At 38.4% G+C, this 26,819-nt stretch overlaps 1 protein-coding gene across 1 annotated transcript in view; it reads left to right on the top strand.

The window, feature by feature from the left end:
• LOC121446051 (alpha-amylase 1-like) overlaps window positions 1–26,819 on the top strand; it is a 151,629-nt gene that overhangs the window by 21,020 nt on the left and 103,790 nt on the right. Inside the window, exon 2 of the mRNA XM_041648434.1 lies at window positions 19,932–19,943. Within this exon, the coding sequence (XP_041504368.1) occupies window positions 19,932–19,943 (12 nt within the window). The remainder of the gene's footprint in view (window positions 1–19,931; window positions 19,944–26,819) is intronic.

Here is a 26,819-nt window from a genome sequence, read left to right as displayed (position 1 = left end):
TATATGTGTTGCTTTTATTGGTTAATGAATAAAGACAGCTTTGACCTGTGATAGGGCAGAGTAGAGCTAGACAGGAAACCTAAACTGAATTCTGGGAGAAAAAAGGCAGAGTCATTGAGAAGCCTTGTAGCTGGGACTGAAGACAGACACATTGGAACCTTGCCAGTAAGCCACAACCACTTGGCAATACACAGATTAATGGAGATGTTTTAGTTTACGATATAATAGCTAGTTAGAAATATGCTATACTTAATCTATTAGCCAAACAGTATTGCAAAAAATATAGTTGCTGTGTGATTTTTTTATGGTCTTGGCAGCCAGGAAAAAACAAGCACCCTTCGAATAACAGGGTGATTCATGTATGTGTCTCTTAGGGTTATTCTTACCTAGGTTCTATTGGGTCATGGACTATATGCTGGTTATCCTTTGTTTTTTTGTCTAATATTAACTTATATGTGAGTATATACCACCTTCATGTTTATGGGTCTGGATTAGCTGACTCAGGATTGTTTTTCTACTTCTATCAGTTAGGATGCAAATTTCAAGATGTCATTGTTTTTTACTGCTGAGCAGTAAGTACTTCATTGTCTAAATGTACTACATTTTCTTCATCCATTCTTCTTTGAGGGGCACCTAGGTTGTTTCCATGTTCTGGCTATCACAAATAACACTGTTATGAAAATAGTTGAGAAATGTGCTTGTAGTATGATTGAACATCCTATGGGCATATGCCCTAGAGTGGTATTGCTGGATACTAGGTATGTTGTTTCTCGATTTCCTGAGAAACCACCATACTGATTTCCAAAGTGGTTGTACCAATTTGCAATCCAAAGAGGAATGGGGGAGCACTTCCTTTATTACTTCACACTCTCTTCAACAAAAACTTTGTCAGAAATTTCCAAAATTCTAGAATTAACATCTCACTGCCTGGACAGTCACCCAAAGGTCTTCTGTATTGTTGGAGCATCCATCTTCAGCCTACAGGCCCATAGTATCCAGCACATTTTTCCATGAAGCAGGAACTTTCAAAGACAGTTCCACTAATATTGGCAGTTTGTCAGTGATATTTTTCTGTGTCCTGTAGAATGTCTAGCAGACTCTTTCATGAAGCAGGAACCACAAAGGATCACCTCACTTTTAGGCAAGTTCAGCAGTCATTTTTCTGTAGGTCCTGCATGTTCAGTTCATTAAGCAGTCCAGACAAGATTAGTTTCTTGCCCAAATGGCTAAAAAACTCCATAAGAAGTATCTTCAATGCCCATCTTCCTTTTCAAGAAATTTTGTGTTGCCAGGAGCAGATGTGTTTCATTGTCATGAAAACTCCTATGTTGTTAAAACATTTTAAATGCCATATTCTGGAGGTTTTTTAAAGACTTGAAGAGTACCTGTCAAACTTGAATATATCTCTATAATGGTGTAGGGGGTCCTTCTGTCTATGTTTTGCTTTCATTGGTTAATAAAGGAACTATAGCAGAGGTGTATGGGAACAAAGCTAGGAAGGGAAAACTAAATGGAATGCTGGGAGGAGGAAGGCAGAGAGAGACGCTATGGAGCTACCACCAGAGTCAGCCATACCAGAACTTTGCTGGAAGGCCACGACCTCATGATAATCTGTTGGATACTATGCACTTGTAGGCTGAAGATGGATGTCCCAATGGTACAGAAGAACTTTGGGTGACTATTAAAGTAGCAAGATGTCTCTGCAAATTCTAGAGTTTTAGAAGTTGCTTACCATGTACTTCCTGTAACAAAACAGTTATCAAGCAAGAATTACAGTTACAATATTTATATCTACTTTATATTTAATCATAATTAATGAAAACTATAATAATAACTATTCTTAAACTCCATCAAAAACTCCAGAAGGATATAATATTGCCTAAGTAAACAGTAGAATCAAAACCCAGTGCCATTGTCCTTGGCTTCTCATCAGCCCTCATTGTCAGTCACATTCAGAGAGTCCGGATTGGTCACATGCTCCATCAGTACCAGTCCAGCTGGCCTTGGTGAGCTCCCATTAGATGAGCCCCACTATCTCAGTGGGTGGGTACACTCCTCACAGTCCTGACTTCCTTGCTCATGTTCTTCCTCCTTCTGCTCCTCATTTGTACCTTGGGAGCTCAGTCCAGTGCTCCACTGTGGGTCTCTGTCTCTATAGCCATCTATCGCCAGATGAAGGTTCTATGGTGATATGCAAGATATTCATCAGTGTGGCTATAGGATAGGGCCAATTCAGGTGTCCTCTCCTCAGCTGCGCAAGGAACAAGCTGGGGACATCTCATTGGAAACTGGGAACCCCTTTAGAGTCAAGTCTTTTGCCAACCCTAAAATGGATCCCTTAATTAAGATATATACTTCCCTGCTCCCATATCCACCTCTCCTCCATCCCAACCATCCCATTCCCCCAAGCTCTCCCATCCTCCCCTTCTCACTTCTCTCCCCCCATCTCCCCTTACCCACATCCCACCCCCACCCCAAGCTCCCAGTTCTTGCCTGGCAATCTTGTCTACTTCCAATATCCAGGAGGATAACTATATGTTTTTCTTTGGGTTTATCTTTTTATTTAGTTTCCAAGATTCATGAATAGTAGGCTCAATGTCCTTTATTTATGGCTAGAATTCACTTATGAGTGAGTACATGCCATATTCATTTTTTTTTGTCTGGGTTACCTCACTCAGGATAGTGTTTTCTATTTCTATCCATTTGCATGCAAAATTCAAGATGTCATTGTTTTTTACCACTGAGTAGTACTCTAATGAGTACATATTTTACACTTTTTTATCCATTCTTCCATTGAGGGGCATCTAGGTTGTTTCCAGGTTCTGGGTATTACAAATGCTGCTGCTGCTATGAACATAGTTGACCAAATGCTTTTGTAGTATGATAGAGCATCTCTTGGGCATATTCCCAAGAGTGGTATTGCTGGATCCTGGGGTAGGCTGATCCCAAATTTCCTGAGAAACTGCCACACTGATTTCCAAAGTGGTTGCACAAGTTTGCATTCCCACCAGCAATAGGTGAGAGTTCCTCTTACTCCACATCCTCTCCAGCAAAGGCTATCATTGATGTTTTTGATTCTAGCCATTCTGACAGGTGTAGATGATATCTCAAAGTTGTTTTGATTTGCATTTCCCTGATTGCTAAGGAGGTTGAGCATGACCTTAAGTATCTTTTGGCTATTTGAACTTCTTCTGTTGAGAATTTTCTGTTCAGATCAGTGCCCCATTTTTAATTGGGTTATAATTAGCATTTTAAAGTGTAGTTTCTTGAGTTCTTTATACATTTTGGAAATCAGACATTTGTCTGTTGCAGGGTTAGTGAAGATCTTTTCCCAGTGAGTAAGTTGTCTTTTTGTCTTAATGACAGTATCCTTTGCTTTACAAAAGCTTCTCAGTTTTAGGAGGTCCCATTTATTCAACGTTGCCCTTAATGTCTGTGCTACTGGGGTTATACGTAGGAAGTGGTCTCCTGTGCCCATGTGTTGTAGACTACTTCCCGCTTTCTCTTCTATCAGATTCAGTGTGTGTAGATTGATATTGAGGTCTTTAATCCATTTGGACTTGAGTTTTGTGCATGGTGATAGATATGGGTCTATTTTCATTCTTCTACAAGTTGACATCCAGATATGCCAGCACCATTTGTTGAAGATGCTTTCTTTCATTGTATACTTTTAACTCCTTTGTCAAAAATCAGGTATTCATAGGTTTGTGCGTTAAAATCCGGGTCTTCTACTCGATTCCATTGGTCAATATCTCTCTTTTGTGCCAATACCAAGCTGTTTTCATTACTGTAGCTCTGTAATAGAGTCTGAAGTCATGGATGGTAATGCCACCGGAAGTACCTTTACTGTACAGGATTGTCTTGGCTATCCTGGGTCTTTCCTTTTTTCATATAAAGTTGATTATTGTTATCTTAAGGTCTGTGAAGAATTTTGTATGGATTTTGACGGGGATTGCATTGAATCTATAGATTGCTTTTGGTAGAATTGCCATTTTTACTATGTTGATCCTCCCAATCCAAGAGCAAGGGAGATCCTTCCATTTTCTGGTATCCTCTTCAATTTCTTTCTTCAAAGACTTGAAGTTCTTGTCAAATAGATCTTTCACTTCCTGGGTTAGAGTTACACCAAGATACTTTATGCTATTTGTGGCTATTGTGAAAGGTGATGCTTCTCTGATTTCCCTCTCTGCTTCTTTATCCTTTGTGTATAGGAGGGAAATTGATCTTTTGGAGTTGATCTTGTATCCTGCCTCGTTACTAAAGGTGTTTATTAGCTGTAGGAGTTCTTTGGTAGAGTTTTTGGGGTCCCTTATGTACACTATCATATCATCTGCAAATAATGAAAGTTTGACTTCTTCCTTTCCAATTCAAATCCCCTTGATCTCCTTATGCTGTCTTATCACTATTGCTAGAACTTCAAGACTATATTGAAGAGGTGTGGAGAGAGTGAACAACCTCATCTTGTTTTTGATTTTAGTGGATGGCTTTGAGTTTCTCTCCATTTAATTTAATGTTTGCTGTCAGCTTGCTGTATATAGCTTTCTATTATATTTAGGAATGATCCTTGTATCCCTTATCTCTCCAATACCTTTATCATAAAGCTGTGTTGAATTTTGTCAAATGCTTTTTCTGCATCTAATGAAATGATCATATGGTTTTTTTCCTTCAGTTTATTTATATGATGGATTACATTGATAGACTTTCATATGTCGAACCAGCCCTGCCTCTCTGGTATGAAGCCTACTTGATTGTAATGAATAATTTTTTGGATGTGTTCTTGGATTCGGTTTGCCAGTATTTTATTGAGAATTTTTGCACCAATGTTCATGAGTGAGATTGGTATGTAATTCTCTTTCTCGGTTAAGTCTTTGTGTGGTTTTGGTATCAGGGTGACTGTAGCTTCATAAAAGGAGTTTGGCAATGACTCCTCTATTTTGTGAAACACCTTAAGGTGTATAGGTATTAGGTCTTCTTGGAAGTTCTACATTGAAACCATCTGGTCCAGGGCTTTTTTTGGTAGGGAGGTTTCTGATGACAGCTTCTAATTCCTCATGACTCACAGGTCTATTTAAACTGTTCACCTGGTCTTGATTTAATTTTGGTATATGGTACTTATCTAAAAAAAATGTTAATTTCTTTCACATTTTCCAATTTTGTGGCATACAGGTTTTTGTAGTAAGATCTAATGATTCTCTGAATTTCCTCTGTGTCTGTGGTTATGTTCCCCTTTTCATTTCTGATCTTATTTATTTGCATGTTCTCTCTCTGCCATTTGATTAGTTTGGATAGGGGTTTGTCAATCTTGTTGATTTTCTCCAGGAACCAGCTTTTTGTTTCATTGATTCTTTGGATTGTTTTCTGTATTTCTATTTTGTTGATTTCAGCCCTCAGCTTAATTATTTCCAGTCTTCTACTCCTCCTGGGTGAATCTGCTTCTTTTTTCTAGAGCTTTCAGCTGTGCTGTTAAATCTCTAATGTGTGCTTTCTCCATTTTCTTTCTTTCTTTTTTTTGGATATAATTAAAATGTTTTTCTTCTTTTTTATTTTTATTTTTTATTCTTTTCTTTATTTTTTTTTTAGTTGTTCAAAAAAAATTTCTGCCTCCTCCCCATTTCCCATTTTCCTCCCCCTCCTCCCACACATTGTCCCCTATCCCCACTCCCATTTCCTTCTCCCTCTTCCCCCCCATTCCATTCCCCCTCCCTCTCAAGAATGAAGAGCAGTCCAGATTCCCTGCCTTGCGGGAAGTCTAAGGACCTCCCACTTCTATCCAGGTCCAGGAGGGTAAGCATCCAAACAGGCTAGGCTCCCACAAAGCCAGTTCATGTATTAGGATCGAAACCTAGTGCCATTGTCCTTGGCTTCTCATCAGCCTTCATTGTCAGCCATGTTTAGAAAGTTCGGTTTCATCCCATGCTTATTCAGTCCCAGTCCCGCTGGCCTTGGTGAGCTCCCAATAGATCAGTTCCACTGTCACAGTGGGTGGGTGCACCCCTCGTGGTCCTGACTTCCTTGCTCATGTTCTCCCTCCTTCTGCTCCTCATTTGGATCTTAAGAGCTCAGTCCGGTGCTCCAATTTGAGTCTCTGTCTCTATCTCGATCCATTGCCAGATGAAGGTTCTAAGGTGATATGCAAGATATTCTATTTTTGTTAATTTTTGTTAGTTTGATTATTTCCAGTCTTCTACTCTTTCTGGGTGATCTGCTTCTTTTTTTTCTAGAGATTTCAGGTGGGCTGTTAAGTCTCTAATGTGTGATTTCTCTGTTTTCTTTATGTGGGCACTTAGTGCTATAAAATTTCCTCTTAGCACTGCTTTCATAGTGTCCCATAGGTTTGGTATGATGTGTCTTTATTTTCGTTGAATTCAAGGAAGACTTTAATTTCTTTATTTCTTCCTTGACCCAGGGGTGGTTCAGTAGTTGACTGTTCAATTTCCATGATTTTGTAGGCTTTCTGGGGTTAGACTTGTTGTTGAATTCTAACTTTATTACATGGTGATCCGATAGAACACAGGTGGTTACTACAATTTCTTTGTATCTATGGATGTATGCTTTGTTACTAATTATGTGATCAATATTTGAGAAGGTTCCACGCGATGCTGAGAAGAAGGTATATTCTTTTCTGTTTGGGTGGAATGTTCTATAGATGTCTGTTAAGTCCATTTGGTTCATTACATCCGATAGTTCTCTTATTTTTCTGTTAAGTTTCTGTCTGGTTGACCTGTCCATTGGTGAGAGCGGAGTGTTGAAATCTACTATTAGAGTGTGGGGTTTGATGTCTGCCTTGAGTTCTAGTAATATTTCCTTTACATATGTGGGTGCTTTTATATTAGGGGCATAGATATTCAGGATAGAGACTTTCTCCTGATGAATTGTTCCTGTTATGAGTATAAAGTGTCCATCTCCATCTCTTCTGATTGATTTTGTTTTCTCCATTTATAGTGAATGAAAGCTTGGCTGGGTATAGTAGTCTGGGCTTGCATCCATGGTCTCTTAGTTTCTGCAGTACATCTATCCAGGACCTTCTGGCTTTCATGGTTTCCATTGAGAAGTCAGGTGTAATTCTGATAGGTTTCCCTTTATATGTTATTTGACCTTTTTTCCTTACAGCTCTTAATATCTGTTCTTTATTCTGTATGTTTTGTGTTTTGATTATTATATGGCATGGGGATGCTTTCTTTTGATCCAGTCTATTTGGTGTTCTATATGCTTCTTGTACCTTCATAGCAATATCCTTCTTTAGGTTGGGAAAGTTTTCTTCTATAATTTTGTTGAATATATTTTCTGGGCCTTTGAGCTGTAATTCTTCTCCTTCTGCTACCCCTATTATTCTTAGTTTTGGTCTTTTCACGGTGTCCCAGATTTCCTGGATGTTTTGTGTTAAGAATTTGTTGGATTTGTTTTGCTCTTTAATCAGTGAGTTTATTTCCTCTATAGTATCTTCAGTGTCTGAGATTCTTTCTTCTATCTCTTGTATTCTGTTGGTAATACTTGTCTCTATAGTTCCTGTTTATTCACCCAGATTTTCCATATCCAGCCTTCCCTCGGTTTGTGTTTTCTTCATTACCTCCATTTCACATTTCAAGTCTTGAACTATTTCCCTTACCTGTTTGATTGCTTTTTCTTGTTTTTCTTGGGTATCTTTGAGAGATTTATTAATTTCCTCTACCTTTTTGTTTGTCATCTCTATTTCTTTATGGCAGTTTTTCACCTCCTTTTTAAGGTCCTCTATTATTTTCATATAGTTCCGTTTAAAGTCAATTTCTTCCGGAGTAGGGTGTTCAATTCTTCTTGTTTCGGGATCCCTGGATTCTGGTGATGTCATGTTGCCTTTCAGGTTGTTGGAGGAATTCTTGCATTGGTGCCTGCCCATCTTTTCCTTCAAATAGAGCCAGGAGAGGCAGGTGGGAGAGAGGCCCAGGGTTATGCCTCAATATGGAGGGCCTAGAGAGTGGGGTGCCACACTGGGTGTGTGGTCCCTCCTATCTTGGTCTGTTCTACTATCTATAACAATTTGTAACTAACATACTAAGCAAAGACAAACATCCATAATCTAATTTTTGGGAATATGGCCATAGTTTTCTAGGCTTTTTTCTGCTGATTGTGGGCTATGGTAATCTTATGGAGATTCAAAGAAAAATAAGAATTATGGTCCAGTCCTAGGTGCAATATTCTGTGAGGCTGGATCATCTCAACCAGAAGCCTTGAAGCTGTTCTCCTTGCAGAACTCAGAAGAAACTGCAACAGAGGTGCTTTGAAATATTTCAGGGTGTATTTTTCAATCAAACATATTTTTCTTAACCAAGAATGAATCTTGTTTTCTCTGGAAACAATTGTAAACTTTTTCTCCAAGGTAACAGATTTTTTTTTTTAAATTTTGAAGTCAAGGCATTTTTTTTGTTTGTTTTTTTGAGACAGGGTTTCTCTGTAGTTTTGGAGCCTGTCCTGGAACTCCCTTTGTAGACTAGGCTGGCATCAAATTCACAGAGATCCACCTGCCTCTGCCTCCCAAGTGCTGAGATTACAGGCATGCGCCACCACCGCCCGGCTTGTCAAGGTATTTTTTAAATATATAGGGTGGATTAATTTAGCAGATTTATAATCAAATGCCTTTCAGCAGCTGTTGCTCCTTTCTCTCCCAACACTATGTCTATTTTCAAAACACTGTAGATCACTTAAAGGTTACTTTTCCATCCAAATATGTCTTTAGAGTATGTCTCTACCATCTTCTGACAACATGAATCCTTAAACAGCTAAGCAGCAGAACTGGGATTAAAACAGCAGCCTTGGCAGCAGGCTTCACCACATCCATTAGATTTCTGAGATTCTGGTTTCATGATGGAGTTACTGGCAGGAGCCAGATTTATTGCCACATCTCTGTTTTTTGGTTCATGCCATCACAAAAAAGAATGCTGCCAGCTGCTCATAAACACCATTTAAGTGTTTGATGGCAAGGACTCTTAAACAAACTGTGAAGTTTTTCAACTAAAGCTGAGTAAGGAAGACTCTTGAAATGGAGCCTCATCTCTGCTTTTTTCTAGAAAACAGAGCCTACTGGAGAAAAGATTGTTACCAAAAAGCTGTACCTGACTCTGTTCTTGTCTGTCTAGAATCCTCATTAAAAAAAAAAAAGAAAAAAGAAAAAAGGTTTCTCCGACTTTATGTGAAAATTCTTGCCAAACATTTTGGTACCATTTGTAGATGGAAATTTCTGTCCAACCCAGGCCCACAGCCATTCAGTTGCAAAGAAACAAACATAGGCTTATATTAATTACAAACAGTTTGGCCTATTATCTCAGGCTCATGATTAACTAGCTCTTACAACTTGAATTAACCCATAATCCTTGTCTATGGTCAGCCACATACTTGTTACTTTTCCTCAGTGAGGTCGTCTCATCTTGATTCTTCTGCATCTGGTTGGTGACTGAATCTCTGCCTTTTCTCCTCCCAGAATTCTCTCAGTCTGGTTGTCTTGCTTATACTTCCTGCATGGCTATTGGACAATCAAAATTTTATTAAAACAATGCTATTGACAAATCTTTCTAGTCTACAAAAGCATTACTGCTTAGCAGTAATTTAAACCTATAAACCCATAGTTTCAACATCATAGCATGAAACAAATATGGATTTATGGACTGGTAATATCCCTTAGAAAATCACCTGCCTAGAATGCAAGAGGATCTTTATTCAATATTCAGTGTTGCAGAGAATTAAAGTGTTACAAATCAACATTTTCACAAAAATAATTTTTCTGAAATTCATTGTTTATTCTATACCTTTCTGTCTTTGTAATAGATGCCTTTTGAAAGAATAATATTGACATGTTTCCAAGAAAAAGCCATTTAAAGATTTTGGAGGGGTTACAGACAAGGTTTCTCTGTAACTTTGCTGACTGTCCTGAAACTAGCTCTTGTAGACCAGGCTGGCCTTGAACTCACAGAGATCCGCATCTAACTCCTGAGTTCTGGGATTAAAGGTGTGCACCACCACTACCCACCCATTTAAAGTATTTTTATTTACAAATTTGTAGTCTCTAGGAGCTAGGGACATTGTGAAGTAGACCATAAAATAATAAGAAGCTGAGTTTAGTTCACTAGTTCTGACATAAAAACAAACTGAACACTTGTAATCCCAGTACTTCCTTGTGAAGGCATTTGCCCATTTGGTCTACCTAAATTAGACAGTTCTGGTTTCACTAAGAAACTCTGTTTCGAAAAGCTAAGATGTAGAGGAGTTAAGAAAGACATCTAATTTCAACCTCTGGCTTTCACATGATGTTCACACACAAACACAGACACACATAAATACACAAAAAGCTAGTAGCCTTTATTTGTAAAGCATTATTAGGCTGAGAGAAAGTAGAAAACAAAGGACAAATAGGTCCCATATACTCCGTGCTTTTTCCTAGCCATGCTATTTCTCATATTATTAATAATTTGTGTGGATTAGAAGTTGGCACATTTTATAAACCTAGTAGGATACATCATTATTTAGAAAGTATATGATAACATAATATACCACTACAATATGACATTGAATTATTTCACTTCCCTGATATTTTCCCTTGCTCCAGGACAACAGATATATGTCTATATATTTTGTTTTCAATGTTCTTAGTGGTAGAAGAATTTGCTAATGTTTTCTGTTGATTTTCTGTTGGTTTTAGAGGGTGTGAGGGACAGGTACACCACATACTATAAGAAAACCACAAAATTAGGCAAAATAAGTGCTGTGGATTTATAGATGGATTATAAGAACACTTTTTGGAGCATAATCTCTAGTACAGGTAGATCTTAGGCATCCTAAGTATATAAAGATAATCTTGACCCCCTGATTCTCCTTTCTCTTGATCCTCCAGTGCTGAGATTACAGATGCTCATAACAATGCTCAGTTTATGTGCTGCCAGGGATTAAACCCAAGGCTTTGTGAATGACAAAAAACATAACTATCCACTGACTATTCATAACTAACCATTTCCCATCCCTCATGACAATATTTTCATCTATAGCTGAAGTGAAAAATTTTTTGACACCAGCTTGGTCAAGTCTTTCCAGGAGTGATTCATCTCACGGGGGAGCCCCGTTGTTAGTGAAACTAGACGAAATCATGGCACCAGTGACTGGAGAACATGAGCCTCAATCATATTTTCCATTGTGTGGTAATATTTTTAACCTGGAAGTTGGACCCCAGATGTGATCCTCCAAGGAAGAATGTTTTTCAGGATCTGTCAGGGGAATGTTAGAAATCTGAGTAGAAGGAGCTTTGGGAATGAGAGTGGTTCAAGTAAAATTGGAATTTACATCACAGGCACAGATACATGGGATATATATATACACCTACTGGCTCTGAAAATTCAAACTCTACAGAGTTTGACTTTATAGATACTCCATGATGTTTCCTCTGCTTTTTATGTTTCCGGCTCTGCAGTATTCCAGCTCTGTCTACTCCTTTGACCATTCTCACTGTTCTACAAAGACAGGAGTCAGTGTGTACAAGGGTGGGGATATGGTGGTTGCTGCATTTTCCCACTGCATACTATTGTATATGATTCCATCACTGAAGATCCAAGCAGTGACAGCCTCTATCATCAGTAAGTTCATTTTTCCATTTCTTCATTTTTTGTCTTATTTTCAAATAGATAATGCCTAGAAATACTCTGTGTGCACACATCAGTGCTGCCTACATCTTCCATATTACTCCTTCTACTCCATATCCCAGTAACTATTTCTAATTTATTTCTATTTACTAGTTTCTTAGCTTGAAAGAGAACAAAATTATTCTAGTTTTCTTCATTCTAGCTTCTTCTTTCTGAGACTCAATTCTCTCCTTATTATTAAAACATTCCTAACCCTCTTTCAGACTGTGTTGTCACTGAATTATACCCACTATTATCATCTACAATCACAATACCATCCTTTGGCATGGAATATCTCTAATGAGTATAAGGAACATTCTTTTTCTGGGTAGTAAAAAAATCTGGTTAACTCTTCCCTTTATTAGAATGAAGTGTTCTTGATCATCTCTTCTGATTAGTTGTAGTTTGGAGTATTTTTTTTGTCAGATACTAGTTTATCAATGTCTGTTTCTTACTTGGTCCCTTTTATTGGAGTAATTTTGTCTATTACTTTAAGCTGGTAAATATCTTTAAAAACAAGATGTGTCTCTTGGTAATCAAAGATAGATGGACTTTGTTTTTTGATTTGTCAGGTCAATCTGTGTGTTTTAATTGGAGAATTGAATCTATTGGTATTTGATGTTATTGTTTTGTTATTGAAAATAGGTTTTTTTATTCAATATATTCTAATTATGGTTTTGCCTTCCCCTACTCATCCAAGCCCCCCCCCACTGTCCCACCTATCCAAATTCATACCTTTCATTCTCTTTTTAATTGGAAAACAAAACAATAATATTATTATAAAATAATAGTATAAGATCTTTAAAACCCAATAGAAACAAAACAGAGTCAAAAGAGTCAAAGACAAAGTATAAGAAATATTTACAGACACAGAGACACACTTTCACCCACAAAGAAAACCCATATAAACAAAATTGGAAATTAATACATGTGTGTATACATATATGTATATATTTATGTATCAATGGGTGGTAAACATATGCATACATATGTATGTATGTATCAATGTGTGAAGATAGAGAGACAGAGAGATGGATGGATGGACAGACAGATAGGGACAGAGTGTTCTTTAAGTGGAAAATGCCCAGATAATGCATTACAAAACAAAAAATTCTCCAAAAATATTATGGGATTCATGTTGTGTTGGTCATCTTCTGCTGGACATGAGACCTGCCCTTAAGTGTGGACTGTATACCCATTGAGACTCCATTGGAAAAAAAAACTGACTTTTTTCCTTTGTAACGGTTATCAACTGGAGAAAGCCTTTGGATTAGGGAATGGGACTTGTGTTTACTTTGCCTTTCAGTGCTAAGACCTTATCTGGCTTGGACATGTGCATGCCCTGTGCATGCTGCCAGACTATGTGAATTCATATGTGTGTCATTCCTGATGTGTCTACATGTCCTTGTTTTGTTGGTATCCTTCATGCCTTCTAGATCTTAAAATCTTCCTGCCTCCCCTTCCATAGGATTTCCTGAGTCCTGTGGAGATGTATTTGAGGGAGACATCTCATTTATGACTGAAAGGTAAAAGAACACTTTCTCTGCATATTTTCCAATTTTAGGTACATGGTATCTATATCTGTTTCAGTTTCCTATGGATAAAAGCTTCTGTGATGATGGCTTAACAAGACATTCATCTAAGAGTACAATAAAATGTCACTGGGAATTATTTTATTGCTGTTCTTTTAGTGGAACAGTAATATTTGGGTCTCATGTAGGTCGCTGGACTATCTAATCTCAGGTTATCGGCCACCCAAGCAGCATTGGTTGGACTCTATCTCGTGGGGTGGGTCTTAATATTGGTTGGTTACTTCCAAAAGCATTATGCTACTATTGTATCAGCATATATTGAGAGCAGGTCACAATCATATATGGGAGAGTTTACAGTTGGGTTACTATTTATCTTTAGCTTCTAATAGAGAAAGGCAATTCCTATATGATGGCCAATTCCTGGCTTTATGACATGCAGCAGCTCTGACTGCTTGGGGGCAGAACTGCAGAAGAAAGAAGATTGAGTAATTTACTAAGGTCATACAGGACCCAAAAGAAACCTTCACTAATTTCATACAAGATTGATATCAGTGGTAAAGAAAATGATACCAAAATCAGAAGCTAGACAAATGATAATTGAATCTCTGGCTTTGGAACATGCTAATTCTTAATGCAAAGGATAATTATGCCTGTAAAGGTAAGATCAAAACACTTGGGGAAATGGGTCTGGGAAATAATCCATATTAAATCTCATGACCATGATGATGCTTGGATAGGAGAGGTGATTTCCAGAGTTTTGAAGAAAAATCTAAGTGTCAAGTGTTTCAATTGTGGCAAGCAAGGCAACATTAAAGTGGACTGAAAACAGGACGTTAGTATAAACAATGTTATTTTCTAAGCATAATTCAAACAGAATGTCCCTGCCTTCTGGATTATGCAGAAGGTGTGGCAAAGGCAGGCATTGTACTAATGACATCTAAGGTAACCCTTTGCTGTCAGGAAATTCCTTGAAGGGCATCTCACATGGCCCCAAGCCAAGCTCAGTTCAGTTGTTTTCTGTCATCATAGAGGAAATTCCTTTCCAAAGAATTAAAGAACCTAGTGCCTATTGTAAGAAACCATGCTTCTCTGGATGATACACTAGCTATAGAAGAGAAAACAAATAATTCAGGAAAAACCATAAAGCAATATTTTGGCAAACTTCCAAACTTTATCTGAACAAAGACCAAATTAAATTACAAATAAATGACATTATCATTGAAGGTCTGGAAGACACAGGTGTGAATGTAACAATACATGTAACAGAATCTTGGCATGAAAATTGACCTCTTCAAGAGGGAAATGCATTTGAGGATTGGAGCTTTATCTCAGGTAAAACAGATCATGAGAAGGGTCAAATGCATACGGCCACAAAGACAGATTGGAAAATCAAAACCATATGTTGCTAAAATAGCAATGAATTTGTAGGAGTGTGATTTGTTATAGCAATGAAATACTCATATTAACATTTCCCCAATCTTCGAAACAAACAATATATTAACTTAAGATTCTGGGAAAAATATTAGAAGGTATTGTAAAGAGAAGTCACCTATGATTCATATTGTACAAGAACAGGGGACAACAGCTGCTGATCTTCTAAAGTCATCAACATCCCTGTCTTTAAAATGGTTGAAAAACCTGTATGGGTTGTTCAATGACCTTTGACAACAGGAAAACTGCAGGCCTTAGAACAGCTGGAAAAGGAGAAACTAAATGCTCAGCCTATTGAAGAACCAACCAGCTCTTGTAATTCTGTATTTGTTGTTAAAAAGAAATGTGGAAAATGGAGAATGGTAACAGATCTAAGAACTGTTAATAAGGTAATTCAGTCAATGGGCTCTCTACGGTCTAGAATTCCTTTGCCTTCTTTATTGCCTAAAGGATGACCTCTTATAATTATTGATTTAAAAGGCTGAATCTTCACTATACCTTTACAAGTAGAAGACAGAGAAAAATTTGCTTAATGGTGTCTACTTATAATAATAATTCTCAGCATTTTAGGTAATATTAATGGAAGATTCTCCCACAGGGAATGTTAAATAGCCTTACCCTGTACCTATAATTTGTACTTCAACCATTTGAAATGATACACAACAATTTCCTCAATTTATACTTTACCATTACGTAGATGCATTTTATTACCTGATTCAAATGTAAATACTTTAGAATGTTGGTAAAAGTAAAAATATTTTTCCTTGTTTGGATTATAGGTTTTCCTGAAACAAAAAATACAAAGAGGAGATTCTTTTAGTTATTTAGGTTATAAAATGGGTTTATGAACACCAATGATAGCCTTTGCTGGAGAGGCTGTGGAGGAAGGGGTACCCTCATCAATTGCTGGTGGGAATGCAATCTTGTGCAACCACTGTAGAAATCAGTGTTTCGGTTTCTAAGGAAATTCGGGATCAACCTACCCCTGGACCCAGCAATACCATTCTTGGGAATATACCCAAGAGAAGCCTGATCTTATGACAAAAGCATTTGTGCAACTATGTTCATAGCAGTATTATTTGTAATAGCCAGAACCTGGAAACAACCTAGATGTCCTTCAATGGAAGAATAGATGAAGAAAGTGTGGAATATACACAATTAGAGTACTACGCTGTGGTAAAAAACAATGACTTCTCAAATTTTGCATGCAAATGGATGGAAATAGAAAACACTATCCTGAGTGAGGTAACCCAGACCCAAAAAGATTAACATGGGATGTACTCACTCGTAATTGGTTTCTAGCCATAAATAAGGGTCATGGAGTCTACAAGTAGTGAACCTTAAGAAGCTAAATAAGAAGGTGAACCCAAGGAAAAACATATAGTTATCCTCTTGCCTATGAGAAGTAGGCAAAATTGCTGGGGAGAGAAGTGGGATCTTGGGGGTGGGGTGGGTTGGGGGTAAGGGGAGATGAGGAGAGAAAAGTGAGAAGGGGAGGATGGGGGGAACTTGGGGAAACAGGATGATTGGGATAAAGGAAGGCTGGATAGGGGAGCATGGAAGCACAATTCTTAGTTAAGGGAGCCACCCTAGGGCTGGCAAGAGACTTGAACCTAGAGTGGCTCCCAGGAGCCCAAGGCGATGTCCCCAGTTAGTTCCTTGGGCAGATGAGGATAAGGAACCTGAAATGACCCTATTTTATAGCAATACTGATGAATATCTTGCATATCACCATAGAACCTTCATCTGGTGATGGATGGAGATAGAGACAGAGATCCACACTGGAGCACTGGACTGAGCTCCCAAGGTCCCAATGGGGAGTGGAAGGAGGGTGAAGATGATCAAGGAAGTCAGGACCACGCGGGGTGCACCCACCCACTGAGACAGTGGGGCTGATCTATTGGGAGCTCACCAAGGCCAGCTGGACTATGACTGAAAAAGCATGGGATAAAACCGGACTCTCTGAACATGGTGAACAATGAGGGCTGCTGAGAAGCCAAGGACAATGGCACGGGGTTTTGACCCTACTTCATGTTCTGGCTTTGTGGGAGCCTAGGCAGTTTGGTTGTTCACCTTCCTAGACATGGACGGAGGGGGGGGGCGGACCTTGGACTTTCCACAGGGCAGGGAACCCTGACTGCTCTATGGACTGGAGAGGGAGGGGGAGGGGAGTTTGGGGGAGGGGGAGAAGTGTGGGAGGAGGGGGAGGGAAATGGGAAGCTGGGAGGAGGAGGATACTTTTTTTTTCTTTTCTCAATAAAAAAAAAAAAGAAAAAGAAAATGGATGATCCAGGTGATCCAACCTCTCAGAGTGCCTCTGTTGCAATTTGCTCAGAATTCTGCATCCAGAACAGCCTCAAGGCTGATGGCTGAGATGGTCCAGCCTCACAGACTATTCTAACCAGGATTTGACCATTAATCTATTTTCTCATTCTCCAAACATGCCATTACCTACAGGCAACAAAAAGCAGTTTAGAGAACACAATGCCTACATTCCTAAGAGGTGGAGTGGGTGTTTTTGGTCATTTGTTGGGCTATGGATGTTTGTCATCACTTAGAGGGTTACAAATTGTTACTGGTTAAAGTCACAGAGAAAGTTAAATGAAGGAGATTAGATTCAAGGATCTCTTTCTGAAGGGAAAAGGGGAAGTATAATATAAAAATGATGGGATAAAAGGGTGAATTACTGAGTTTACTTTTAAACAACCACTGCCTCAAATATTTTACGTTGGTATAAATTTCTGTATATTGATATACATTTAAGGCTATTTTTGTTATACTGAATTAAGTTTCCATTATTGTTTGGGGTATTGTTCTTATACAGCTTATTAAATGTAATGTATAACTAAGAAATACAGATTAGTAGTCATCTATAATAATCAAACTTGTAGACATATTGGGTATATTTTCAAGGTTAAGCCTATACATTTAGATAGATGGTTTTCAAATACTTCAAAGATTTACAGAATATCATGTTTAAGATTGAATAACTTGAGGCTTTTCAGGATAGTGGGACATGTCTGCTCCTAGCAGCAACAACTTACTTAAGAAAATATGATGGGCATTGAAGAAATCCCTTCTAGAGTTTCATTTCATTGTGGCAAGGTTAGCCACTGGGCTAAGAAACTGTTCTTGCCTTGACTCTTGACAGTATGCTGTAAATACTGCATAAGCAGGTCACAAAGGGAAAAGACTGCCAAACTTTGCCAATATAAAGGAGTACAGTCCTTAAAAGTTCCTGCTTCATAGAAAAGTCTGTCAGATATTCTGAGGCTGTAGGATAAAGATAGATGCCTCAACATTGAAGAGGATCTTGAGTGACTGTCCAGACAGCCAGAAGTCTCGAATTCTATAGGTCTGAAAGCAGGTTGCACTGCACTTCCTGTTTACTAAGATTCTAGTAAATCCTGCTGGGGTCTTTGATGGAATTGAAGAGTAGTTCAGTTTTCCTTAGTTATAATAGAAGATAAATTAGTACAAAACTTTAGACTCATCAAGAGAGGATAGATAAGGAGTATTTTCTCTAAATTTGCCAAATACCAAAGGACCAGACATTTTAAATATAATTCTTATAGGATAATTGTTCTTCCTGTATAGAGTTTTATTTTTTAAAAGTTAATACCTTGCTTTTCTATTTAGATAATACCTGATAACTGTTCTTATTGTATATAGCTTTACTATGTTAGAGTTAATTTTTATCCTTTTTATTTAGATGAAAAGGGGGAAATGCTGTAAAATAGTCTTTTATGTACTTTTAATATGTGTCACTGATTTGTTTGATAAAAAGATGAATGGTCAATAACTAGTTAGAGCTTTCAGGACAGTGAGAATGCTAGGGAGAAGAAGAGCAGAGATGAGAGGAGACACCATGGATGCAAAGCAAGCAGCATGGGCTTCACAAAGTAAAGGTAATTAAGCCATGTAAAGAAATGTAGATTAAAAAATATGGTTAATTTAAGTTATAATAACTAGGTAGAACAAATCTAAGCTATTTGCCTAGCTTTCATAATTAATAAGAAGTCTCTTTGTCAAGATCTGAGAGCTTAGTGGCTGTTCAGATAAAGACTCACAACATCAAACCTATGATCCCTCAAATTCTGTTGAAGCTGTTTCTCTCTTCAACATACCTCTTTCTTCCTTCTCAAATGCCCCCTCCTACTCTTTTCCAGGTTTTTCATCCGCACACAGCCTATGTTTTCTCTATCTCCTTTTCTTTTCCTTATTCTTCCTTTCATCTCTTTCCTTTATCCCCTTTCCTTTCCTTTTATTGCCTTGTCTTCCTGCCTCTTTCACAAATCTCTATGTAATCTTGCTTGTTACTTGACTTTTATTCCCAATGAATTGTTATTCTTTCAAAAGAAGCTATATATCTCCTGCTTTCTCCCCTATCTAGGAAGAATACAAAATACACATTTCATCTCTCCATCTTGTTCTACACCCAGAACTGGCCCTCATTCTTCACCCATTTTCCCATCTTTTTAAAAAGTTGTTTCTTTTCTTTTTTAACTTTTTTTTATTATGTTATAAATAATACCAATCAGAGTTTCCACCTCCTCTCCTCCTTCCCCTTCCCCCCCGATCCCCCCCCACATTTCTCCCCACCCCCAACCCCAGTTCTAAGAGAGGGCAAGGTACTCTGCCCTGTGGGATGTCCAAGGCCCTCCCCCCTACATCAGGGTTAGGAAGGTATGCATCCATATAGAATAGGATCCCAAAAAGCCAGTACATACAGTAGAGACAAATCCTAGTGCCATTATCATTGGCTTCTCAGTCTGTCCCAATTGTCAGCCACATTCAGAGGGTCCAGTTTGATTCCATGCTCGTTCAGTCCCAGTTTAGCTGGAGTTGGTGAGCTCCCATTAGCTGGGGCACACTGTCTCAGTGGGTGGTGCAGCCCCTCTTGGTCCTGACTTCCTTTCTCATATTCTCCCTCCTTCCAATCTCCAACTGGACCTTGGGAGTTCAGTCCAGTGCTCCGATGTAGGTCTCTGTCTCTATCTCCATCCATTGGCGAATGAAGGATCTATGGTGATATTCAAGACAGTCGTCAGTCTGACTATGGGACAAGGCCAGTTTAGGCACCCTCACCTCCACTGCCCAGGGTCCTAGCTGGAGTCATCCCTGTGGACTCCTGGGAACCCCTCCAGAGCCAAGCTTCTTGCCAAACTCAAAATGGCTCCCTCAATTAAGATTATCAAAACTACAAATATATGTGTTATAACCTATTGTGAAATTGTTCTTTTCTTTTACGCTACTTACTTAGGATTCAGTGAGCACACAGACAACGTCCTGGAGAGATATAGCTCAGTGGAAACCATCCTACTGCTTCCAGCCTCTCCCCCAGGTCTTCAGCCTTAAGCACTTACTGCAAATGAAGTAGAGATATAAGCACTAGGCAGCCTGAAAATTTTCTGTGAATGAAGTGAAGGGAGGCCCCAGATAGGGTCATATAGAGAATGCACCATCCACTCCTTTCCCACTGCACTGCTAGTCAAGTCCTGCTCTTCACCAGGACAGCCCTGGCCTGGGAATGTAGAGGGGGCACTACCAATGGGAAAACTCAACTTACCTAGTTTGTAAAAAAACAACATAGAAGGACCAGCTGGGCTGTCACCTCTTCCCTGTAGGAACTCATCTTCCCAGCCACATCTGCCTGAGTACTCTGCATAATCCCAGTCTCATCCACAGGAGCAAACTACAGCTAAAGAGTCTGTGTTCAGCAAAAGGATGACGCTGTGTCAGGCACCCAGTGATCTCCACCGCTTTGGGAAGTTCGTGGGAGCCTCTGCACCTATTCTGTGCCTTGGGAGCCTCCATAGAGGACAAGGTACTGTTGTACAAATTAAGCATGCATAGAAAAGTGCTCTGAGCACATGAATTAAACCAGACGTATGATTTCCAACATGCTGGGAAAACAAGTTCACCCACAAGGCAACCAGCACTGATCATACTCAAATATAGCAAAACACACTTGAACTTTGTCAGTCCTGTGTTTTAAGATGAAACAAGGCCCTCAGCCCTTACAGGATGTAAAGTGATGATGTGAGTGACAGCTAATGCATCATACAAAAACACTAACTGTGAACTTGCATCTTCATGATATCCTTAAAATGAGAAGGGAATGGACAGAAACCAGAAACCTAACAACATATTATACTGTTTTCACAAACTGAAAAGACAACAGACAGGGACAAGTGTGTCTGCACCATTGCCAGCAGCAGAAAAGGTAAGTTCAAGCTTGTACAAGGCAGGTACAAAAATTATTTCTCAATATGCTCTATAAGAACCATGAAGGTTCAAAATAAAAATAACAGAAGAACTATTTCAAAATATGATCATACATACATATATGACCATATATACATAAAAATCTAAATAAATTATTGTGTTTACATGTATAAGTTATTATTAATTCATATTAAATTATATTCAAACTTTCTGTGGTGGTCTCCTTTCTCTCTTTATCTGTCTTCCTAAGTGGTGAATATAAAGATAAATAGAACCATACACATAGAGATAAAATAACCAAATACTAGGAATGGGTCCTTGGAAATCTAAAATTAACTAAAATTAATTATGTAAATATAAAAACAATACACAGGCAGTTTAATTGGATTTTGTATCACAGAGTGCAGATTCTAAATTAAATTTAGCTCTAGCTAAAATTCATCAACTGACCAAATACCAGGGACTTAATTAATTCTTACCTTAAATAAAAGTTATGCCTTCCTAACTACCATTAATACCCTGCCCATAATATTAGAAAGATGGTTTAATATCTGTTAGAAATGAAATATGTATTTCTATTGTTGTCCTACAGATCTTATCATGTCATGCCCCATGTCATACCCTGCTTCCATGCTGACCCTGGCCTGAAGTCTAGCCCAGCTTGTTGAGTTCACAGTCATAATCCTGCCCTCACCACAATGTTCAAAGTGGAACCAGAATACCATACCCCACACCCCAGGACAGTCTGAGGAGCCCTGATCCTGCCCCAGCTTGCTGTGTCCACATCAGACACACAAACAACAAAAAGTACACATAACTCAATCTCTTCACAAAAACACAAACAATATGAAAGGTCAAAACAGGATGTCTCTGCCCCCAAACCCACCTGTCCTCTAGAAATGGTCTCCAGTGAGAATTATGTAGTTAAAACTCCAGGACAGAGATCTTTCAAAGTACTATCATACACTAAATCAAATTAATAAATAAATTTTTAAAAGACACAAATAAAGAGAATTAAAGAGAATAATGCTCGACTGATATCCAGGAAAGCACAGATGTAAGGCTGAATGAAATAAAAAAGCAATCCAGGACTTGAAAACCAAACAGTGAAGAGAGCTAAGTCTGAACTGAAGATGGAATTGAAAACTCAATATCCCAGTAACAGAACTCCAGGAAACACCTTACAAGTAGAGGATAGAATATCATGTTACAAAGTAGAGGAATTAGGCCACACAAGTAAATATGAAAAATTCAAATACTAGAAAGAAGTATGCAAGAATTTTTAGACGTTATGAAAATATAAAATACTTAAATTATAAGCATTGCTAAGGGAGTAGTCCAGGTCAATGGCATAGACCAGATCAAAAAAAAATATGGAAGAAAACTTCCCCTAATTAAAGAAAGACATGCCCATACGCAGAATACCAAATAGACAAGATGAAAATAAATAAGAAACTCCCCGAGTTCTACTATATGCATAACACTAAATATACATCACATAAAAAGAGTATTGAAAACTATAGAAGGAAAAAACACAAGCCACAAGTAAAGAAAAAGCTCATCAGAAAACCAACTGATTTCTCAAATAAAACAGAAGAGCCTGAAGCAGTGTACTTCAAATTGTAAAACACAATGCCAACCTAGATTCCTATACCCAGCAAATCTACCTACCATAGTTGATGTCAATAGGAGACACTTCTATGATACAAAAGATTAAATGAATTTATGTGCAACAAGCCAGCCCTGTAGAGAATGCTGGAAGCAAAAATTTGGTATAAGGGAGAAATAAATATTGGCAAGAGACTGTGGAAAGAAAACAAAGCTAAAACTATAGAAATACAAACAGTCTAGGCACACAAACTACAACAAAATGCCTGAAATCAGCACACAATTTTCAATAATAGCTTTAAATATTAGTGGCCTTGAATTCTTACTCAAAAAACATAGATTAGTTGAATGGATTAAGAAAGAAAATATATCATTCTGTTGCCTAAAAGAAACTCAGATCTAAAGGAAAACATCTTCTCAAAGTGAAAGGATGAAAAAATATTCCAAGCAAATAGGACCTGGAAGAAATCAGCATTGCTATCCTCATATCTGAGAAAAAATATTTCAAACTAGAATAAATGAAAGGAGATAAAGTTGGACAGTACATGCCAATCAAGAAAATAATCAAGAAAACATTTTGTACTTTTTAATTAAAAACTATCTTTTTTCATTTTACATACCAAAACCAGTTCCCACTCCCTCCCTTCCTACCATACCCTTCTCTTTCCCACACCCCACCCCATGCACTCCTCAGAGAGAGTAAGGCACATTAATTTGAGGAAAGACCAAGGTCCTCCCTACTATATCGAGACTGAGCAAGGTATTCCTCCAAAGAGAACAGGTTCTAAAAAGCCAGTACAAACAGTAGGGATAAATCCTGCTGACAGTGTCAGTCCCCCCCCCCCACCAAGTCTGACAAAGCCATACAACTGTCACCCACATTCTAAGGTCCTAGTTGGTTCTATGCTGGTTCCTTCCCTGTCCTGCCAGAGTTGGTGAGCTCCTATAGCTCAGGTAAACTTTCAGTGGGTATCCCCACCATGGTCTGGACCTCTTTGCTCACATTCTCACTCTTTCCACTATTTGACTGGACTTCGGGAGCTCAGCCCAGTGCTCAGTTGTGGCTCTCTGACTCTGCTTCCATCAGTTGCTGGATTAAGGTTTTATGGTGACATTTAAGATAATTATCAATCTGACTACAGGGCAAGGCTAGTTCAGGCATTCCCCAATATTGCTTAGGATCTTAGCTGTCTTTTGGATTCCTGGGAATTTCCCTAGTGCCAGCTTTCTTGCCTGTCCTGTAATGGCTCCATCAATCAAGATATCTCTTTCCTTGCTCTCCCTCCCTGTCCTTTCCCCATCTCAACCATTTTGTTTCTTCATATTCTCCTTCTTGCTCCCCTTCTTTCTTCCTCCCCCACCCCTTGTGCCCTCCCTTCTCCTTCACTCCCACATTCCCAATTTTCTCAAGAGACCTTGTCTATTTCTCCTTCCCAGGGTGATCTATGTATGTTTCTCTTAAAGTTTACCTTGTTACGTAACCTCTCTGGGCCATGGACTATAGGTTGGTTATCTTACATCTTATATCCACTTATGAGGTAGTACATACTATGATTACCTTGAATAAAGTCTGTGTTACCTCACTCAGGGATTTTTTCTAGTTCAATCCATTTGCATGCAAATTTCCAGATGTCATTTTTTTTTTTTTACCACTGTGTAGTAATCCTCACGAGGATTCAACTGTCTCTTACCTCTAATCAGTGAAATTGATCCCCCAGTGAAGAGGCAGGGATACCACAATAAGACGAGAAGACCCTATGGAGCTTTAATTTCCTAGCTTAACTACCCAGTTAACAACCCTAATGGGCCAAAGAAAAAGAAGTAAGCCAGTAATTTCGGTTGGGGTGACCTCGGAGAATAAAACAACCTCCAAATGATTTTAACTAAGACCTACAAGTCAAAGTACTAAAAATCCAATTGACCCAATTTATTTGATCAACGGACCAAGTTACCCTAGGGATAACAGCGCAATCCTATTCAAGAGTCCATATCGACAATTAGGGTTTACGATCTCGATGTTGGATCCCAATGGTGCAGCAGCTATTAATGGTTCGTTTGTTCAACGATTAAAGTCCTACATGACCTGAGTTCAGACCAGAGTAATCCAGGTCGGTTTCTATCTATTAACTATTTCTCCCAGTACTAAAGGACAAGAGAAATGAGGCCTCCTTAATATAAGTGCCTTCAAACTAATATATGAAATTATCCCAATTTAGTAAGTTTGTTTAACAACACCCTAGACAAGGGTTTTATTAGGGTGGCAGAGCCAGGAAATTGCATAAGATTTAAAACCTTGTCCCCAGACGTTCAAATCCTCTCTCTAATAGTGTATTTTGTCAATATCCTAATATTCTTAGTTCCAGTACTAATTGCCATAGCATTTCTTACCCTAGTCGAACGAAAAATCCTAGGTTATATACAACTACAAAAAGGCCTAAACATTGTAGGACCCTACAGAATTCTTCAACCATTTGCAGACGCTATAAAATTATTCATTAAAGAACCCCTACGGTCCCTAGCTACTTCTACAACCCTATTCATTACCACCCCCAACATTATCTCTATCACTGGCCTTAAGCCTATGAATCCCTCTCCCCATACCACATCCCCTAGTTAACCTAAACCTAGGGATCCTATTTATTTTAGCCACATCAAGCCTTTCAGTATATTCCATCCTATGATCAGGCTGAGCATCTAACTCCAAATACTCAATATTCGGGGCCCTCCGAGCAGTTGCACAAACAATTTCATACGAAGTAACAATAGCAATTATTCTCTTGTCTGTCCTCTTAATAAATGGGTCCTTCTCAATTCAATCCCTTATCTATACACAAGAACCATTATGACTCCTAGTCCCAGCCTGACCATTGGCCATAATATGATTTATCTCAACTCTAGCAGAAACAAACCGAGCCCCATTCAACCTAACAGAAGGAGAGTCAGAACTAGTTTCGGGATTCAACATAGAGTATGCCGCTGGACCTTTCACCCTATTTTTCATAGCCGAATACATAAATATTATCCTAATGAATGCCCTTTCAACAATTGTATTTTGGGGCCCATTCCATGATTTTACCAACCCAGAACTCTACACCATAAACTTCATATTAAAAACCCTAATATTAACAGCCTTTTTCCTATGAATCTGAGCCTCCTACCCACGATTCCGATACGACCAACTAATGCACCTTCTATGAAAAAACTTCCTACCCTTAACTCTAGCTTTCTGCATATGACATATCTCCACCCCAATTTTCATAGCAAGCATTCCACCCTACACCTAGAAATATGTCTGAAAAAAGAGTAACTTTGATAGAGTAAATCATAGAGGTTTAAACCCTCTTATTTCTAGAACAATAGGAATTGAACCTATACTTGAGAATCCAAAATTCTCCGTACTACCCGTTCTAAAAGTAAGGTCAGCTAATAAATCTATCGGGCCCATACCCCAAAAATGTTGGTTTAAACCCTTCCCATACTAATTAATCCAATCACACTTACAATTATCTACTTAACTATCATAACAGGGCCAGTAATTACCATATTGAGCTCCAATCTATTTGTTATATGAATTGGTCTAGAGATAAACTTGCTAGCCCTTATTCCACTCATAATCAACAACCCCAACCCCCGCTCCACTGAAGCAGAACTAAATATTTCCTCACACAAGCAACCGCCTCAATAATCCTCCTCCTCCTCTCCATCCTTATAAACCTCAAACAACTAGGACTATGGACATTCCAACCCGAAACTAACAACACTATCATAACAATAACTTTTATCTCCCTGACAATCAAGCTAGGATTAGCCCCCTTTCACTCGTGACTTCCAGAAGTTACACAAGGTATCAAACTTAACGTAGGACTTATTCTTCTTACATGACAAAAAATTGCCCCACTATCCATCCTGTTACAATTCTATGAACTGATTAACCCCAATCTACTGATCTTATCAGCCATTATTTCAGTATTAATTGGAGCGTGAAATGGACTTAACCAAACACAAACATGAAAAATCCTAGCTTACTCATCCATCGCCCACATAGACTGAATAGTCTCTATTTTACCATACAACCCATCACTAACAACCCTAAATCTCCTAATCTACATCATTATAACTGTCCCCATATTTCTTATCTTCCATGCCCACTCATTTACACCAATCACTTCCATGTCACTGATATGAAATAAAATACCAATAGCTCTACCTATAATCTCATTAATTTTATTATCAACAGGAGGACTGCCACCACTCACAGGATTCTTACCTAAATGAGCTATTATCACTGAACTCATAAAAAATAATAACTTATCTTTAGCCACATTAATGGCAATAACCGCCCTAATCAATCTATTCTTTTACACACCACTAATTTATTCAACCT

The sequence above is a fragment of the Microtus oregoni genome, unplaced genomic scaffold (genome assembly GCF_018167655.1).
Source record: "Microtus oregoni isolate MIOR12 unplaced genomic scaffold, Mior012 000000F_ref0000247, whole genome shotgun sequence".
In the NCBI taxonomy this organism is placed as follows: domain Eukaryota; kingdom Metazoa; phylum Chordata; class Mammalia; order Rodentia; family Cricetidae; genus Microtus; species Microtus oregoni.
This window is presented reverse-complemented; position numbering and strand designations above follow the sequence as displayed.